The 19,453-nt window shown below is 40.9% G+C and overlaps 1 protein-coding gene across 1 annotated transcript in view; it reads right to left on the bottom strand.

The window, feature by feature from the left end:
- lrch3 (leucine-rich repeats and calponin homology (CH) domain containing 3) overlaps window positions 1-19,453 on the bottom strand; it is a 48,387-nt gene that overhangs the window by 11,923 nt on the left and 17,011 nt on the right. Inside the window, 10 exon segments of the mRNA XM_051922581.1 lie at window positions 1,993-2,138; window positions 2,255-2,375; window positions 8,333-8,426; window positions 8,536-8,626; window positions 8,629-8,644; window positions 8,729-8,868; window positions 8,957-9,059; window positions 9,136-9,261; window positions 9,447-9,530; window positions 9,533-9,597. Coding sequence (XP_051778541.1) covers window positions 1,993-2,138; window positions 2,255-2,375; window positions 8,333-8,426; window positions 8,536-8,626; window positions 8,629-8,644; window positions 8,729-8,868; window positions 8,957-9,059; window positions 9,136-9,261; window positions 9,447-9,530; window positions 9,533-9,597 — 986 coding nt within the window.

Raw genomic sequence — 19,453 nt, 5'->3', positions numbered from 1 at the left:
AACAAAAACACAATTTATACCACTGCTTTGTGTTACTGTACTGACCTACATACTTAGAATTAGCTGTAGAGCCCTACCAATTAATCACATAACTGGGCTCAATAACAAATCAGAAATCAGCGGAGTTGGTCAAAACATGCAGGATTCAGTGCGCACACAAACAGCATGAATCCCCTGAAGCAGGTAAACCATATTTGTTCTTAGTAAATACATGTATACATTGTGTACATATTGCAAACAATGCCAAAATCAAAACATTGTTTTATAAGCTTAAAATATAATCCTGTTTCACCGTAGCTGGCAAACATTCAGTGCTTTGTCTTTCTACGTGTGATTTTTCCCCCAACTCTCTTTAGTCAAATTATAACATATGTAACCTTAATGCTTATTTTTCAATAGAGCTTTGTTTTAGGAATTGTATGTCAGCAGCACCAAAAGACACATGTAGGTTGATTTAGCCTAGTATGCTTTTCTGACACTGAAAATGCTTTTTAAAGCTGTAAAAGGAAAATAAGAACAGTGGCTGTTATTTCCCATTATGTTCAATGAGAAACAAATCTAGTTTTTATTTGCAATGATGAATGCTTAATGGTTTTAATATAAAACAGCAGCAAATCAGGGATCTTAGGTTTAAGAATGGAAACCGAACAGGATATGGGGAAAAATGTATTTTTAGGGCACTAAAGACATGTTTAAAACCTGTTGTTAGTACAGCCGTTACACATAAAGAAGAGTGCTACAATTGCTTCCTGCATTTGTAACCTGTCTTTACTGGAATGAAGAGTATTAGTTTGACTATGTTACTCATAGCTACTTAGCTGCTCTTTACAATAATTGAGTTTAATTGTTTTATTCATTATTTTGTAAAAGACACATAATTTAAGAATATAATATTGTTTCAACAATTTTGAGTATTGTCTTATTTGAATATACTGATATAGTGTAATTCAAAATTATATTGCTGTTGTTATATATACTGTTGGTTATTTATTTTTATTACTTTCCCGAATAACTGTTAAATGACACATTTTTCTACATAAAGTTAAGATAATCTAATTTGTTTGCATGTTTTTGTTATAAAAATATAAAGCATCGCTTAGCATTGCGGTGGGTTGGGTGCCCTGCCCAGGGTTTGCTTCCTGCCTTGCGCCCTGTGCTGGCTGAGATTGGCTCCAGCAGACCCCGTGACCCTGTGTTAGGATATAGCAGGTTGGATAATGGATGGATGGATGCATTAGCATATTTTAATACTTGAGTGTTTTGTTTTTTTTTATTATTATTATTCCCAAGCCCAGGGGAAGGGCTATTATCGACCACTAATATTGGTTATCGGAAATCACACTCTTTCTACTAAAATCCGTATGAATGGCAAACATGTCTGATTGATTAGCTTCACCACAAATACTTGTTATACATGACAACACCACTCTAAGGAAATCTGGTGCTATAAAGTGGTCCATTTACCTGACATGCTGGGTAGCAAATCTCCGTGAGTCTTCTGTTCGTGCCCCATCACGGGAGGGACTAGCTTTGGCCCTAAAAAATCCCAAACAGATACTTATTTTTACTTACAGTTAGCTATTATTTAACCTAATATGCTTTATTGGTCTGAATGGCCCCTTCTACTTTGTCAGATATCCTATGTTTTCATATTTGTGCTGTCTTCAATTCAGTAAAACTTTGGTTAATCCTACTATATATTATTGCTCTAATATTGATTAAAAAAAGCTAAAATGTACCAACATTGCTTACACCTTTTGCTTAATGAGGAAATTTCCTCTGTTATCACCTGGCCCTATTCTAACCGAGTGACATGAACAAATATCATTTAAACCATAATACTACAATAATGTGTAAACAATAATAATAACACCAGTACTGTTTCTGGTCAGTGTTTAAAGGTTACTCAATTGTTCATGAGATGTACACTGTAATATACCATCATTATAAAATAATTTCATTTTCTATTAATTTTGTCTTTAAATCCTTTACCTCATGACTGATTCTACGTTCAATGTAGGCCATGAACTGTGAACTGAGACTGTCTGGTTCTGTCCCTTTAGGAGTACGTGCCTTGTCTTCTTCTTCCTCAATGGGGCAGTTGTCAATGAAGTCAATCTGTTCTAGATCATGATCCACTGCAGAGGAAACAGAGGGTTCATTTGTTGCACTAAAGTTGATGACCATTATGAACAGTGGGAATGGGAATGCAGGATAAGAGTAGGGAAACAACAGCACTCTTCTTCACCCCTACCTCCTCCATTGGATACTGTCACACCAGACCGCTTTTCTAGGTATTGACTCTCTCTTCGGAGCCGTTGCTCCTTGGTAATTTCGGCAACACGTAGAGGCAGGTCTGAGAACTCCTCAGCAGGCTATGGAGAGAAGAGCATGCATAGTAATGACAGGATATGGGGGAACTTTACTTACCACCTTTCAACTATGTTCATTGCTTTCCTCCAAAATGATGACCGTTCTATAAATTCTATACTGCAGTGGATCTTTCAGTCCTTTGTACAATGGAAGAAGTACTTGCATTTATATCTGTTAGAATTCTATGACAGACAGACAGACAGACAGACAGCTAGCTTTATTAATCCCCAAGGGGAAATTCACATACTCCAGCAGCAGCATTCTGATAAAAACAGTAAAAACAATATTAATTAAAGAGTGATATGATGAATGCAATGCAAGATAAAAAATGCAAGGTGGAGAGTGAGAGGCAGGTATAACAGTCTATAATCTTGTATAATGTTAATGTTTACCCGCCCGGGTGGAACTGAAGAGTCGCACAGTGTGGGGGAGGAACGATCTCCTCAGTCTGTCAGTGGAGCAGGACAGTGAAAGCAGTCTGTCGCTGAAGCTGCTCCTCTGTCTGGAGATGATACTGTTCAGTGGATGCAGTGGATTCTCCATGATTGACAGGAGCCTGCTCAGCGCCCTTCGCTCCGCCACAGATGTCAAATTGTCCAGCTCCATGCCTACAATAGAGCCTTCTTCCCTCACCAGTTTTGGTCAAGGAGTGAGGTGTCCCTCTTCTTTATGCTGCCTCCCCAGCACACCACCGCAAAGATGAGGGCGCTCGCCACAACCGTCTGATAGAACATCTGCAGCATCTAATTGCAGATGTTGAAGGACACCAGCCTTCTAAGGAAGTATAATCAGCTCTGTCTTCTCTTGCACAGAGCATCAGTATTGGCTGTTCGTCCAATTTATCATCCAGCTGCACTTCCAGGTATTTATAGGTCTGCACTCTCTGCACACAGTCACCTCTGATAATCACGGGGGTCCGTGAGGTGCTTGGGCCTCCTAAAATCCACCACCAGCTCTTTGGTTTTGCTGGTGTTCAGTTGTAGGTAGTTTGACATTTACATTTACATCATTTAGCAGACGCTCTTATCCAGAGCGACTTACAACAGTGTTTGTTAGTTTTTTCGCATACCCCTTGGGGTCAGAGTGCAGGGTCAGCCATTGTACAGCGCCCCCTGGAGCAATTACAGGTTAAGGGCCTTGCTCAAAGGGCCAGCAGAGTAGGATCTCTTTTGGCACTGACGGGGATTCGAACCACCGGCCAACCTTCGGGATACCAGCACAGATCCTTAGCCTCAGAGCCACCACTCCGCACCATTTAACAAAGTCCTTGATTAGGTTCCTATACTCCTCCTCCTGCCCACTCCTGATGCAGCTCACGATAGCAGTGTCGTCAACGAACTTTTGCACGTGGCAGGACTCTGAGTTGTATTGGAAGTCCGATGTATATTAGGCTGAACAGGATTGCTAAATCAATCCTAAGGAATTCAGTTGCCTTCAACATTTCCAGAACACCTCCAGACAAACCCATTTCTTTTTACTGTCCTTGTTTAAATATTATTCTTTATAAAAACAACCACCACCTTAGCATTAAATGTTTTGGCAGCTCTTCTCATTCCCCTGCTCAGTTTTCCATGGTATTGAGAGATCCTTACAAGCAAGTTCTGTTCTTTTCATGTTATCCAACAGAATTTCCACCCACATCTACTTTTACAAATCCTCTATTTCCCATCCCCTCAATATTCAATAATCCAAAATACCTCAGCCCACTTCTCTTTAATACACATTTTATTCCCTCTACAGTAACGTTATCTCCCAACTTTTGACTTATTTGCACTTTTATTGACAATGTATACATCTATCTAACTCATTGTCATTTCTTTTCTTTTTAGCTGTTCTTCATGTTTCAGCTTTATTGCAAACATCTTTTTCCTACAATGTTTATAACTCATAAAATGGCTTGCAAAGAGTTGTCCTATTTTTGCTGAACAGGATTTGCTGTAAAAGACAACTACAGCAAGACAGTGTCAAGAAGGGTATACATTCTTACAAGCCCTGCCTAGTATTCACAATTTGCATGGTACAAACTGTGGAAAGCATAGAGCTCAAAGTACCTTGTGTGTGCTACTAGTGGGGTAAGCATGATTTAAGATGTTTGTAGAATTGATGCATTTTAGTGTGGCTGCTAAATTAGAAGTAATAATAAAAAGGAGTGCAAAGGACATGGTCATTAGCTGGATTATCATGGAAGAAAAAATATAAGACTTAGACAGTAGAGGCTCCACCTTCTAGACATCAAATCACTAAAGAGAAAAACTGCAGACACAAACACAAACACAATAACACTCATCACATTTGCTTGAACATCAGCAGAGAAAACTACAAGCTGTATTTCTGAAGTGACAGTGATAACTGTGGTGAGATGCCACTCCAAATTTCATATGGAGATGATGCTAATGCTACTTTGATAGCTTGCTTCTGGGAGGCTGCTGGACTGGGGTATTGACCTGATCTACTGTGGTGTAGAAGGTTCACAGCTCAAGTCAAAAAGGCCACTTTTTACATAAATAATCGCTGCCCTTGCGGCTTAGAGAGGGGGCGTGGTAGTGTGGCCGGAGCGGTTCCCGGGTGATTCGTGATGCGGGACGGTCCTTGCTTAAGCACACAGGTGAGGAGTCGTCCGCATCTGTAATTGTTTCCGGGAGCTGCTGATTACCACACCTGATCCATGTCCCCGGAGCATATAACAGAAGTGCGAGACGGTCAGGGGGAAGGAAAAAAGAGAGAGAAGGAACAGAGGTTAATGGGGAAAAAGGTGGCAGAAAGGAGAAAGCCAGTGCGGTGAGAGTGACAGCAGGCTGGACGGTAATGCAGCTGGTAGGAGTGCCCCGGAGGAGTGTTTTGGCCGACTCTTGGATGGGGGCAGATTGAAGAGGTCGATCCAGCTGAGCAGTTTGGGGGAGCTGGAGTGGCCGGTAGTGGAGTTCGACTGGCCGCTGAAGGAAGCGGAGTCGTGGAGGCTTTGGGCGTGTTGAGCCCCAGCATGAGCACCCAGTCCGCTGGGGAAGGAACCCAAGTTTCGGTCCAGCTGGAGCCCAACGTAGCCGGGGATCGGAGGGCTATCGGACCAGTATTGAAGGGAGCTGCATTTGGTTGGTTGGGTGACTCCCTGTTGCGGGGGCCCGAATTGGAGATGCAGGGGAGCCGCCAGTAGAAGCACGCACCTGGCTTTAGTTTTAAAAAGACTGTCTCCAGCAATTGTTTTTAACCTCATTTTAAAAGGATTTTTCTATTGTGTTTTCAACCTCCACCGATTCACCTGTTTTACTGGATTATTTATTTAATGATTTATTTGAAGATTTCTGAGACACTTCGCTATTTATTTGAACACGGTTTTGGTTGTGTTGATTTTAATAAAAGCACTTCACACTTTTTGCACAATCCCCTTGCTTCATGGTTGAGGTCTTCACTGCCTAGCTCATCGGTGACATTACCAACGGTGTCGGGTTCGAGAGTTCCCAGAAGCTGGATGGGAGCAGAACCCATCAGTAGAAAAAGTTTACTGATGGTAGTCAAGGAGTTCATGTTGCTTTACCCCTTGTTGTATAGAATGTTAAAGATGAGAGGATTACAGATTTTGGTGATTCAAAGGAGGTAGTTTTTTGTAATATCTATTTAATAGGAAAAGTTACACGCAAGTTACACTTGAAAGTATTTGGGGAAAGACTATAATATATCTTAATAATGTGTAGTATAAGTACTTGAAACTTATACAAATGTGACAGAGGCTGTGGCACTACAGCTTTTGCTAACAGACATAGAAGAGAGAAGTATTGTTGTCTCTGGAGATCTAGAAGATGCATGAGGAGATTACATGAACTGACAATGGAGAGAAGCTGGTAGCATGGCCAAGTGAGCTTACAGCAATACCCACAGTAGTATTCATAATGAATGGACAAATGTAAAAAAAAAAAAATTGGTTTTTTATGTTCTACAAGACTACCAAAACAGATGTGGTAATCAGATTGCAAAAGTAACTGAGGAGGAGATGTTTTAAGGATTTGCACAAAAAACAGTGCAATTTTCCAAGTAAGGTTGTACAATCAGGTAGGAAAGAAGAATGTACTTGTGATGTGAAAATAAAAACAGGATGTAGAAGGTATGGAATGCTTGAAAAGCACCGAAGGGAGGATCAGATTTACAGTGGTGTGAAAAACTATTTGCCCCCCTTCCTGATTTTCTTATTCTTTTGCATGTTTGTCACACAAAATGTTTCTGATCATCAAACACATTTAACCATTAGTCAAATATAACACAAGTAAACACAAAATGCAGTTTGTAAATGGTGGTTTTTATTATTTAGGGAGAAAAAAAAATCCAAACCTACATGGCCCTGTGTGAAAAAGTAATTGCCCCCTGAACCTAATAACTGGTTGGGCCACCCTTAGCAGCAATAACTGCAATCAAGCGTTTGCGATAACTTGCAATGAGTCTTTTACAGCGCTCTGGAGGAATTTTGACCCACTCATCTTTGCAAAATTGTTGTAATTCAGCTTTATTTGAGGGTTTTCTAGCATGAACCGCCTTTTTAAGGTCATGCCATAGCATCTCAATTGGATTCAGGTCAGACTTTGACTAGGCCACTCCAAAGTCTTCATTTTGTTTTTCTTCAGCCATTCAGACGTGGATTTGCTGGTGTGTTTTGGGTCATTGTCCTGTTGCAGCACCCAAGATCGCTTCAGCTTGAGCTGACGAACAGATGGCCGGACATTCTCCTTCAGGATTTTTGGTAGACAGTAGAATTCATGGTTCCATCTATCACAGCAAGCCTTCCAGGTCCTGAAGCAGCAAAACAACCCCAGACCATCACACTACCACCACCATATTTTACTGTTGGTATGATGTTCTTTTTCTGCAATGCTGTGTTCCTTTTACGCCAGATGTAACGGGACATTTGCCTTCCAAAAAGTTCAACTTTTGACTCATCAGTCCACAAGGTATTTTCCCAAAAGTCTTGGCAATCATTGAGATGTTTCTTAGCAAAATTGAGACGAGCCCTAATGTTCTTTTTGCTTAACAGTGGTTTGCGTCTTGGAAATCTGCCATGCAGGCCGTTTTTGCCCAGTCTCTTTCTTATGGTGGAGTCGTGAACACTGACCTTAATTGAGGCAAGTGAGGCCTGCAGTTCTTTAGACGTTGTCCTGGGGTCTCTTGTGACCTCTCGGATGAGTCGTCTCTGCGCTCTTGGGTAATTTTGGTCGGCCGGCCACTCCTGGGAAGGTTCACCACTGTTCCATGTTTTTGCCATTTGTGGATAATGGCTCTCACTGTGGTTTCGCTGGAGTCCCAAAAGCTTTAGAAATGGGCTTTATAACCTTTACCAGACTGATAGATCTCAATTACTTCTGTTCTCATTTGTTCCTGAATTTCTTTGGATCTTGGCATGATGTCTAGCTTTTGAGGTGCTTTTGGTCTACTTCTCTGTGTCAGAGCAGCTCCTATTTAAGTGATTTCTTGATTGAAACAGGTGTGGCAGTAATCAGGCTTGGGGGTGGCTACGGAAATTGAACTCAGGTGTGATACACCACAGTTAGGTTATTTTTAACAAGGGGGCAATTACTTTTTCACACAGGGCCATGTAGGTTTGGATTTTTTTTCTCCCTAAATAATAAACACCATCATTTAAAAACTGCATTTTGTGTTTACTTGTGTTATATTTGACTAATGGTTAAATGTGTTTGATGATCAGAAACATTTTGTGTGACAAACATGCAAAAGAATAAGAAATCAGGAAGGGGGCAAATAGTTTTTTCACACCACTGTATATAAAGAAAGACCCAAGTACTTGGAACAACATGGGGTAGTTACTGAATGTGAGGACAACTGAGTTGATGCTCGGAATAAGCAGACACAATTGTCTAGCTTAAAAAAAAAACAGCAAAAATCATAATATGTTACAGATAAGAAGGCTACAAGCAGCCCCACTCTGAAATGCGAACATTGTGGATTGAATGTTTCATACCTCATTACCAGACCACCGCTTATCACAACTGTCCACACTGTTGAACCCAGAGTCCAGGGCACCATATGACCGACTGGGGAATAGATCTTCATGGCTAAAAGGAGAATTACAGATGCAAGATAGATTGGTTACCTTTTAACAAATAACACTGCAATATTAGATATCCCATATTTACACAAGTGTAGTTCCTTGTCACTACTTACCAAGAACCAAAAGACATTGGTCTTCTGTCATAATCTGGCAAATCAGGTGCAGTTCTACAGGCCTCCATGTTCAGAAATTTAAAAATGTGATCTTCCCTTTGATGCAAACCTATTATAGGGTAAATAAGAAAAAAAGACAGTAAGCTGATGGGAAACAGTATTTCCCATAGTAAAAAGACTAGGGCAGACCAACCTGTGCAGGTGGGGACTGCAAAGGATTGTTCTCCAGCGTAATGGTCTGAAGATGTCTTAGGTTTCTGTAGCACACTGGAATGCTTGTTATTTTGTTGCAGGAAAAGTCTATTCGGACAAGGGGCAACTCTGACAGCTCTTTAAGACAACAAGACAAAAAAATGTGTTGCACTGCTTTTATTCCCACAGTATAACATGACAAAAGAATAGCTTCACATCACTGACCCTTCAGGAAGTCGCACCACATGGTTTCTACGAATATTCAGATCCCGAAGCACTTCTAACTGGCCCATTTGTGTAGGCAACGTCTGGATCTCATTACAGCTCACATCCTAGGACATAAAGAGTAAGCCTAAGGCTACCTGTGAAAGTATGACAGGCATTTTAAGAAGTTGGTCTGCTACTCACCAGCTCAGTAAGGTGCTGAAGACGCCCAATCTCCTCAGGCAGAGATACTAGCTTGTTATTACAGGCAATCAGTACTTTCAGAGGTAAGCAGCAAATGGCAGCTGGCAGAGTGGACAGCTGGTTCGACTACGACAAGTAAGAAAGTGGACATGTGAGATTTTGTGACAATGTCACTCTTCTATCCAGACAAAAATGGAATGGACTCACATCTGACCAACATTAGTAAAAGGAAAATTGATACAGGCTAAGACCTTACATTTGTTGGTACAGGAACTCAACTACAATATGGACAAAGTAAAGGAGAAGGCTACAAACCCAACATTTAAATATGTTAGACTCTGCAGATTAAGAACAGCATCTGGAATCTGTCGCAGGCAATTCTGATAGAGGTTTGAGGCTCTCTAGGGGACACAAAGTGGCATACTTCAGGTGGCAGCTCAGGCAGTCTATTTCGAGATAAGTCTGAAAAACAAACAAAAAAACAGAAAGAAATCAAATACATGTACTTTCTTCACTGCTACAAGTCCTCAGTGTCTAGGTTCAAGAATCAAAGTTATAAATGCTTACTACACTTTTTTTAAGCTTTTGTCTAGGAATACCATTCTCAGGAATTTAAAGGTTCCAAAGTACCACCTTTTTTCCTGTTTTAAATTGTTAACTACTGAACTCTTATTAGGTAAAACTAAAGGCCATATTTCTTTATATGCCCAAAAATATTGTATTTGTTTTTTTTTTACCAAGATAGCTTTTGTCTGTCTGCATTTGATCTTTTTTCTTATATACACCTAATGCTTTTTTAATAAATTATACTTTAGCACACAGAATAAACTTGGACTACATTTTCCTCCAATCAGAGCGTACATGACGACCATTACAACAACAAAAGCATGCACCAAACGGCTGCTGGATAAACTCCAAGAAAAAATCAAACAGGCATGAACAGAGATAAAACCCAGCAAACCCCACAGCATACAGTGCATCCGGAAAGTATTCACAGCGCATCACTTTTTCCACATTTTGTTATGTTACAGCCTTATTCCAAAATGGATTAAATTCATTTTTTTCCTCAGAATTCTACACACATCACCCCATAATGACAACGTGAAAAAAGTTTACTTGAGGTTTTTGCAAATGTATTAAAAATTTAAAAACTGAGAAATCACATGTACATAAGTATTCACAGCCTTTGCTCAATACTTTGTCGATGCACCTTTGGCAGCAATTACAGCCTCAAGTCTTTTTGAATATGATGCCACAAGCTTGGCACACCTATCCTTGACCAGTTTCACCCATTCCTCTTTGTAGCACCTCTCAAGCTCTATCAGGTTGGATGGGAAGCGTCAGTGCACAGCCATTTTAAGATCTCTCCAGAGATGTTCAATCGGATTCAAGTCTGGGCTCTGGCTGGGCCACTCAGGGACATTCACAGAGTTGTCCTGAAGCCACTCCTTTGATATCTAGGCTGTGTGCTTAGGGTCTTTGTCCTGCTGAAAGATGAACCGTCGCCGCAGTTGGAGGTCAACAGCGCTCTGGAGCTGGTTTTCATCCAGGATATCTCTGTACATTGCTGCAGTCATCTTTCCCTTTATCCTGACTAGTCTCCCAGTCCCTGCCGCTGAAAAACATCCCCATAGGATGATGCTGCCACCACCATGCTTCACTGTAGGGATGGTATTGGCCTGGTGATGAGCAGTGCCTGGTTTCCTCCAAATGTGACACCTGGCATTCACACCAAAGAGTTCAATCTTTGCTTCATCAGACCAGAGAATTTTCTTTCTCATGGTCTGAGAGTCCTTCAGGTGCCTTTTGGCAAACTCCAGGCGGGCTGCCATGTGCTTTTTACTAAAGAGTGGCCACTCTACCATACAGGCCTGATTGGTAGATTGCTACAGAGATGGTTGTCCTTCTGGAAGGTTCTCCTCTCTCCACAGAGGACCTCTGGAGCTCTGACAGAGTGACCATCGGGTTCTTGGTCACCTCCCTGACTAAGAAACTGTGGTGTTTCCTGTTTGGTTTGCTGCTATGTCTCATGTAGAAAATTACAATCTACAAGATCTACTATCCCAAATCAAATGGATGGAGGGACTGGTGAGCTCACAAGTAAGGAAGTGGCTTGGACTGCCAAGATGCCTTAGCAGCATATGCCCATATGGGAACTGAGCCCTCTCACTGCCTATATTAAGCCTTGAGGAGGAGTAGAAATGTGCCAAACCAAGACTGGATATGACACTCAAAGAGTCTCGTGACCCCTTCATAAGAAATGTAGCACCAATCTTGGCCAGAGGGAGGAAATGGGATGCAGCTTCAGCAGTGGCAGAGGTAAAGGCCAACCTCAGACTCCGGGACATTGTGGGGCAAGTCCAACATGGCAGAGGGGGACTTGACATGGGACCAACAACAATCACATGGCAAAAGGCTACACCAAATGAATGCCAGGAGAAAGCCAGAGCAGTCACCCAAGCCCAGCGAGGCTCCTGGATGAGGTGGGAAGGCATAGAACGAAGTAAAATTACATGGAGCAAGCTGTGGAACATGGAAACCAACAGGCTAAGTTTCATTGTTAGAGCCACATATGATGTGCTGCTCTTGCCAATAAACAAATCTTTTGCGTAGAGAGGATCCAGTCTGTCAACACTTGTGCAGCCCCAGCAAACCTCAAACATATCCATCCATCCATCCATTTTCCAACCCGCTGAATCCGAACACAGGGTCACGGGGGTCTGCTGGAGCCAATCCCAGCCAACACAGGGCACAAGGCAGGGAACCAATCCTGGGCAGGGTGCCAACCCACCGCAGTCAAACATATCCTTGTAGGTTATAAGAACAGCTTAATTCAAGGAAGATACACATGGCGTCATAACCAAGTACTGTATCAAGTATCAACAGTATCAAGTACTGAGGTGCTTGGCATCAACATTACAGGGCAACAGAGTGTCAATCAACACCATCTCCCTAAATGCCCAGACTACCTTCACACAATTAACATCCTTCATCCGGGAAGGGGAAAAACAGCACACCAAGCCCTCAGCTACCAATTCATGCCTACTGAATACAGCCAGGAATTGGGAAATGTGTGTCAACCTAAATAAGAGACTCGCCGTCCCTTCTGAAATCGCACTCACCAATCTGCACCTAGATTTGGTCCTCCGGTCTAACTGCGACCATTGTGTCTTCATCATTGAGCTGACAGTCCCTAAGGAGGATGCCATCAACAAGGCATACAAAAGAAAAAAACTGCGGTATGCCAATCTTGCAGCTGAGGCAGTGGAATGAGGCTGGAATGTGAAGGTGCACTCAGTGGAGGTGGGCTGCAGGGGCTTTGTAGCCAGTTCCACTTCAAGGCTGCTGAAGGAACTGGGCAACAGTGGGCAGGCCAGCGGAAGGCAATTAAGGAACTCGCCACTGTTGCCAAAAGAAGCAGTCACTGGCTGTAGCTGAAGAGAAAGGAGACAGTATGGGCTGCCAAATGACCACTTAGTAGCCATGCGACACAAACCCAGGTCTGATCAACCTGTGGTGGACCTGTCTCAGCTGTGGGTGTCTTGTGGTAAAGACCAAAACACCCTCTGATGCCTGGGTACACAACTGATGATGTGTCATACTGATGTAAGCAACATTAAATGGTCATCATCAATGTAATTACAATAAAGAACACATCTCCAATCCCGCTCAAGGCAAATGCCATGCTGAATCGTCAGGGACTGCAACACTAAGTCTTATTAAACAAAGTTAGAAAGCCTTAAATTTCAGTGCTTTTAATTAACAAAAAATACACAGTTCAGAGCTTCAAATTCATGTGTGGCAGAGGAGGGACTTTCCCTCAGAGTAACAACAAGGTGGCACTTTCAGGGTGGGGTTTATAAACAATGATATTATTTAAATACCTGATTTAACTTATCATGTGCATGTAGTAAACTTACTCACAGTTTCTGTCCATTATTTGAAAAATAAACACTGCTTAAAACTAATACTAAACTAATTCAACATTATGTTATTGCTACATGAATTAGTAAATATAAAACTAACTTAGAGTATTTTAATTTGCATAAATACTTCAAAGCTGCTTTTACAAAAACACAATTTTATAATCAGGTTTAGAAGAAAATCACTTTGTCAGGTTTATGGCATTTAGTGCTGTGTACTGACCTTATCTGGTTAAAGTCAAATTAATTCAAATGTTACACACCTGATGCTTTAAATTTTCCAAATTTTTCCTTCCTTTTATTTTATTAGAGTTGTCCCAAATTTAAGGCTCTTTGTGAAATCAAACTTGTTAATTTAAGATTATTATTTAGGAATTCCCATAAAACAGCCTAAACTGTGTTGTTTTCACATTCACTCACACAAGTAATCAGACATTGCTACTATGTATGCTTGTGCATTAATAACAGAATTAGTCACTGGACTAACTATAAATGCAAAAATGAGTCACAAATTGAGACAGCACTGCATTCATACCTATGTCATTTAAATACTAAACATTACTTTGGCTTCAAAAAATCAAATGAACAATACAAATTTAGTGTTTTCTGATTCACTTTCAGGAATTGTGCTGCTTTAGTAGCTCTATTATTTGTGGAGACCCCCAGAATCAACTGGGAAAAATGCATACATTCTGCCTCCACTCTGCACAGTACTCACAGTACCATGATATTCAGCAACTTTGAGGGGATCCTTCAATGCCTCAGGATGTTCCACAGAGCAGCACGATCAACTGAATTCAACGCTTTACGAAAAGCGACAAAGGCTGCAAAGAAACTCTGCTGATATTCACATTTGCACTCCATGAAAGCACTCAGTGCCATGATGCGGTCAATGGTATACTTGTAGGTGTAAAACCAGACTGCTCTGGTCGCTGGTAGGTGAGTAAGTGATCACAGATCCTATCGAGGATGACCCTAGCAAGAACCTTGCCCGGACCAAAAGCAGTGTTATCCCCCTCTAGCTGACACAATCCAGCGATTACCCTCCCCTTTCCAGATGGAGATGAGTCCTATTTTCCAGTCAGTTGGGATGATGCCCATCTCCCAAATTGAAGTAAAGATTGCTTGCAATGCCAGGAGAACATACACACAGCCCCTAAATATTCACCTACTAGTAGCAGAATGTTATCAGCCACATACAAAGTATTTAATATGAGAGAACAATGGAATTAAGGCCACTTGAGGTGAGAAAAAAAAGGAAGTGGCTAGATTGTCACTTCCTGCTGTCACAGGCTACAAAATACTTTATTCCCTGCCTGAAAGACAGAACTGAAACATGACAAAGGAAGAATGTCACTTCCTCTTGATGGACTATTTGTTATAATAAATATTGTTTGTCTAAAATGGAATGTGACTGTACCCTGTGATGGGCCAGTATGCCAATTAAGATGAATTCCTGTGACCCCCAATGCTACAAAGATAGGCGTGAACTCCATGGGACTATATACAAAAAAATGTGAAAAATATGTTTGGAAATCTGAGAGCCAGGTGAACTATTACATCTAACTGATTTGTATCAAATGTGAACTTTACCATCCACCCATACATCCTCACAATTTTAAAGTTGTGCATAATAGCTCATTTTCCTAGGGAGACTGTTATTTTACTATGGGAAGTGATATCCTTCACATCATCTAGAACACTGTGATGGCCAGTGCAATTTCCTACGCTGCGGTATGCTGGGCTGGTAACAACATGTCAAGGGAGACACACTGAATAAACAAGCTAAGTAAAAGGGCAAGCTCCATTATAAGACACACTCTGGACCTCCCAGAGGTAGTAGCAATGGAGAGAATTAAATCAAAACTGAGTGTCAGTATGGACAATGCTGCACATTGTCTCTCTGACACACTAACGCTGAGTAGTTTCTGCCAACAAAATATTCAGCAGAAGTGCATCAAGAAACACTACTAGGGCTCCTTTATAACAACAACTCCTTTATAACAACAATTTCATGTTTTCCTGTGTAAACATGACTAAATAAAGAAACCTAAACCTAAACAGCAATAGGCCTGCATAATGAATGCCTCACTGTGACTATGATGGCCAAGTCAGAAATTTTCTTTCTTCATAATTTTCTTTCTTTTTAGTCAGTCATTCTGGTGTCTGTGTGTGTATATGTATTTATTTATTTAAAAAGCTTCTGTAAAAAGGCAGATTTCCCAATGCTTTGCATCTATCTACTGTATGTAAAATTATGTAGTCATACCATACATTGCTAATAAGATGGGAATTATTTTATAGATAAATGGATCTAAAACAACAAGCTGACTGCAGGAATATTGATCTGTTATGTTTAGGGATGAAAGTAGATTCTTCTTGGGAATGTACATGTCCTACAGAGACCTGGGGCCTCATGCATAACGCCGTGCGTAGAACTCACACTATAACATGGCGTAAGCACAAAAGCAGGAATGTGTGTATGCACAGAAAAATCCAGATGCAGGAATCTGTACGTACGCAAACTTCCACGTTCTTCCGCTACATAAATTCCGATTAGCGTAAAAAGTAACGCACGTGCACGCGCCTTCTGTCCCGCCCCAACTCCTCCCAGAATTACGCCTCTTTGAATATGCAAATCAATATAAATAGCCCTTAAGCTCAGCCTTCTGTGAAAAGACAATGGGAAAAGCACGGGGGAAAATATAAGAATTTCAGCGAATACCAAATGGAGGCAAAGGAAAAACGTACCATTTGTTGGTTTAAACAGTGGTATAATCAACAAAATGAAGTTGATCAAGTGACAGAGTGTCGGAGAAACTCGAAAGCTCAAGTTCACAAAGTCGCACAGTGCCCGAAATAAAAAAGAAATCACATATCAAAGTCGCCGTGAAAAGGCAAGTCGTAGCCCACTGTCTGAGTGTTATATGAAAGCTTATTAGGGTACAGACAAAAAAAATAGGCACACAGTGGAAAAAAAGCACGAAATGTCAACTTTAATCACGAAATTTCCACTTTAATCACGTAGTTTATTTTGCCATTAAAGTAGAACATCATAAACTTCATCTTAAAATCGTTTAATTTACTAGTTTCTCAAATCCCATTGTAACTAAAATTGCACATTAAATGCTTTGTTCTGTATTTGATCTTCTATGTGCACTGTGTGTGAATCACTACCTGCTTCTTAAACGGGCTTTCTTTTTCTCTGACAGGACACAGAATCCATTACATTCGTGATATTACAGCTTTCTGAATAATTAAAATACTGAGATGTATACGTGATATCTTTTTCATGATGATAGGAGTTAAAGCATGTTATTAAACATGGGAACACGGTGGCGCAGTGCTTGTTCATGTCTCACGCAAGAGGCTTGCTGCGCTATGCGCGACCTTCAATGAAATAATTTATTGCAGCAGTACTGTCTCTTTCAAACGTACTAACCTCCAATTCCTGTCCTTACTTTTCTTTCTCCAAATACCCAATCACCACACAATCAGCTCTGTAATAGATATGAAGCCATCTGTAAGCTTAGAACACCGATTCTTCAAAACTTTTAAGGAACATTGAAATATATTCGTAGTACATGTTTAATTATTCTATCCGTCTATCCTTCCAGTGTCGCGTCAGCACAAGTAAGAATACAACGCAATGCAGGAACAATCCATGAACTAGCTAGCGCTGCGGCACCGCGTCCTCACATGTTTAATTATTAACAATACAGATTATTTAAATGAAGTTAAAGTTTTATCTGTATAATATAATCAACATATTTTGCTGCATTTCATCTTAAAAATGATATCGTCATCATATGTAAATACGCGCTTTATAAAGTGGCGCAGGTTGTGCAATATTATAACTGTATCCCAAGTTTACAGTGAGGTGATTGTACTTATAAATCCAAACAGTTCTACAAGGAGCACTTGATGGACTGATTTAGTGCGTTTATAGTTCTTGGGATGAAACTTTTTCTAAACCGCGAAGTCCGTACATGGAAGTCTCTGAAACGTTTTGCCGTGGCTGAGTCAGCATCTGCTTCATGCTGTATACCGATAATTCTCTTTCCGATCAGCTGCTGCTGTGATTCCCCACTCAGATACAGTGATATAAATACTCCGAGTGGTGCAGTGAGAGTAATATGGAAAAAGATGATCTGCTGTGGCAACCCTTAACGGGAGCAGCTGAAAGAAGAAGATGCATTGAGAGTAACAACGCTAAAGCAGTTATGAATACTATGGCTATTCCCTGGACCATTATATTGCTGCAGGTTAATTACAATCAGATACATTACACTAATAAACAATATGCAGTTAGTTTCAGTGTATTTATAAAGCCGCGTCAGGAATGTGGATCTAAGAAAGAAAGGGTGACCACTCAGGAACAGTAGCACTGCTTTGACGCTGGGTGCCACCAGTCTGCAAAACCGAGCGGAGAAATTGCGTACGCCAGGGCATGAGGTACCGTGGAAAAGTGCGTGGCTTTACGCCAAGTTTAGGTTTTATTACATCGCGATTTGAGCGTGGAAACGTTCGTACGCAACATTTCTGTGCATACGCACCGTTTATACATGAGGCCCCTGGTGAGTACTTACATCCACTGTTGCAACACAAAGGGGCCCATGCCGGCTATCATGGTGTTTGGTACTATCAGCTCATTCACATCTGGGTGAGACATTGACCAGAGCTACCTACATCGGAGACATTGTCCAGCCGGTCCCAATGCCATTTCTGCATGAAATGGGAGAAGTTTTCTTACAGCATTACAAAGCCTGCTCAAATTCCACCTGCAGAACTCAATGTGCTCTTGCTTCTGTCTGTCTCTCAACTCTTTCAGCCAGCACACTCAGTAGATCTCTCCCAATAGAGTATGTATGGGACTTGAATAAGCAGTATGTATCCGGCACATAGCAACCAGTAATAAACCATGACCAGTTGCCACTTAGGGTCAAAAGGGCATGGAATGACATTCCATAGGAAAACCTACGTATGTTATCTGTATAATTGTTTGCATGGCCGGGTGGAGGTTAGTACGGCAGCAGAGGAAGGTTACACTTAATATTAAAGTGAGTATGCTGTAATGCATATTACAGAAACCTAATAAAGCACACTGCATCATCTTCTTTGTGTGGTCATATTCTTAAAACACTTAGATGATTCTTGTACCTGAAGCTCAGTTCTGTAGTGAGACACCTACAGGCAGCATTCCCTCCAAGGCCTGGTGCATGCACATATTTTTTTTTTTTGCTGGGAGCAACAAGTTTTATAAACCAACAATTCTTCAGTACCAGTTTTAGCAATGCATTTCTGTATACAGCACAAAAAAAACTCATACATGATTATATACTGTAATGTATTTTTAATGTTAAATATCCAAACTTTAACTGAAAAGATTAAAAAATGAGTTTTTTTTATAAAGTTTATTTCTGCTCAAACCTTCACTAAAAATTCAGAGTTTCTCTTCTGATTTTTTTTTCTGTCTTCCATAAAATACAAAGTAAGAACATTAACAGTCTGTCCAGAATTTTAAAAGAGTTTAATTCTTATTAAGTTCTCCAAATGCTTGGAATCTAACTAATTTCTAGATATTGTTTTTGTTTTGTTCATTAGACTAAACTAGGGGGCTCCGCCCCCTGCTCGCTTCGCTCGCCAACCCCTGGTCTTGGGTAACCCGAAATACATTTGAAAGAGATTACTGTCTGTCTCGGTAATTGTTACATATGTATCATGTCCACTGTCACGATATCTGTAGGTCTATGTAATATATGTAAATGAGAATAGCAGTGTAAGTGTTATCTTATGCAAGTATAGAATGTCTTTGAGTTTGCGGAGATCTATGCATGAGATATATTGGAGTGTAAAGGTGTAGATGACGTACATAGGATATCTTTATACACAACATTTGTAGTAAAGATGGCGTGTTGTCCTTGAATGAGTATTCCTTGGTATGGAGTTATTATAATCTTAAAATCACTTATTTACGTTAGTTGAGCTCTTTCGTTTCTGAGCCGTGGCTCCTTCGCTTGCGGTGTATAGGCGCATGTGCCCTCCATACTATCTCGGGTGTGACTATGCTGTGTTTTGTGGACATTTGGGGACTCCGTACTTTCTCTGGTTTGACTGTGGGGCGGGACGCCGAAGCCTCTTCTGTTTGTGTTTTCCGTGAGTACATATAGTATTGTATTACTGTAATGTGATTCACATATGCTGTGGAGTCCGGATCTTTGGGGCTTCTGTACTATCTCCGGTTATTGCTTGCGGTGCTTTAGAAGCGTGTTGTACGCACCTGCACCTTCCGTACTATGTCGGGTTTGACTATGCTGTGTAGTGTGGACGTGTAGAGTTCTGTACTCTCTTTTTGGAGCCGTGCCTGCTTTGCTTGCGGCATTTGAGATGCGCGT

The sequence above is a fragment of the Erpetoichthys calabaricus genome, chromosome 2 (genome assembly GCF_900747795.2).
Source record: "Erpetoichthys calabaricus chromosome 2, fErpCal1.3, whole genome shotgun sequence".
In the NCBI taxonomy this organism is placed as follows: domain Eukaryota; kingdom Metazoa; phylum Chordata; class Cladistia; order Polypteriformes; family Polypteridae; genus Erpetoichthys; species Erpetoichthys calabaricus.
This window is presented reverse-complemented; position numbering and strand designations above follow the sequence as displayed.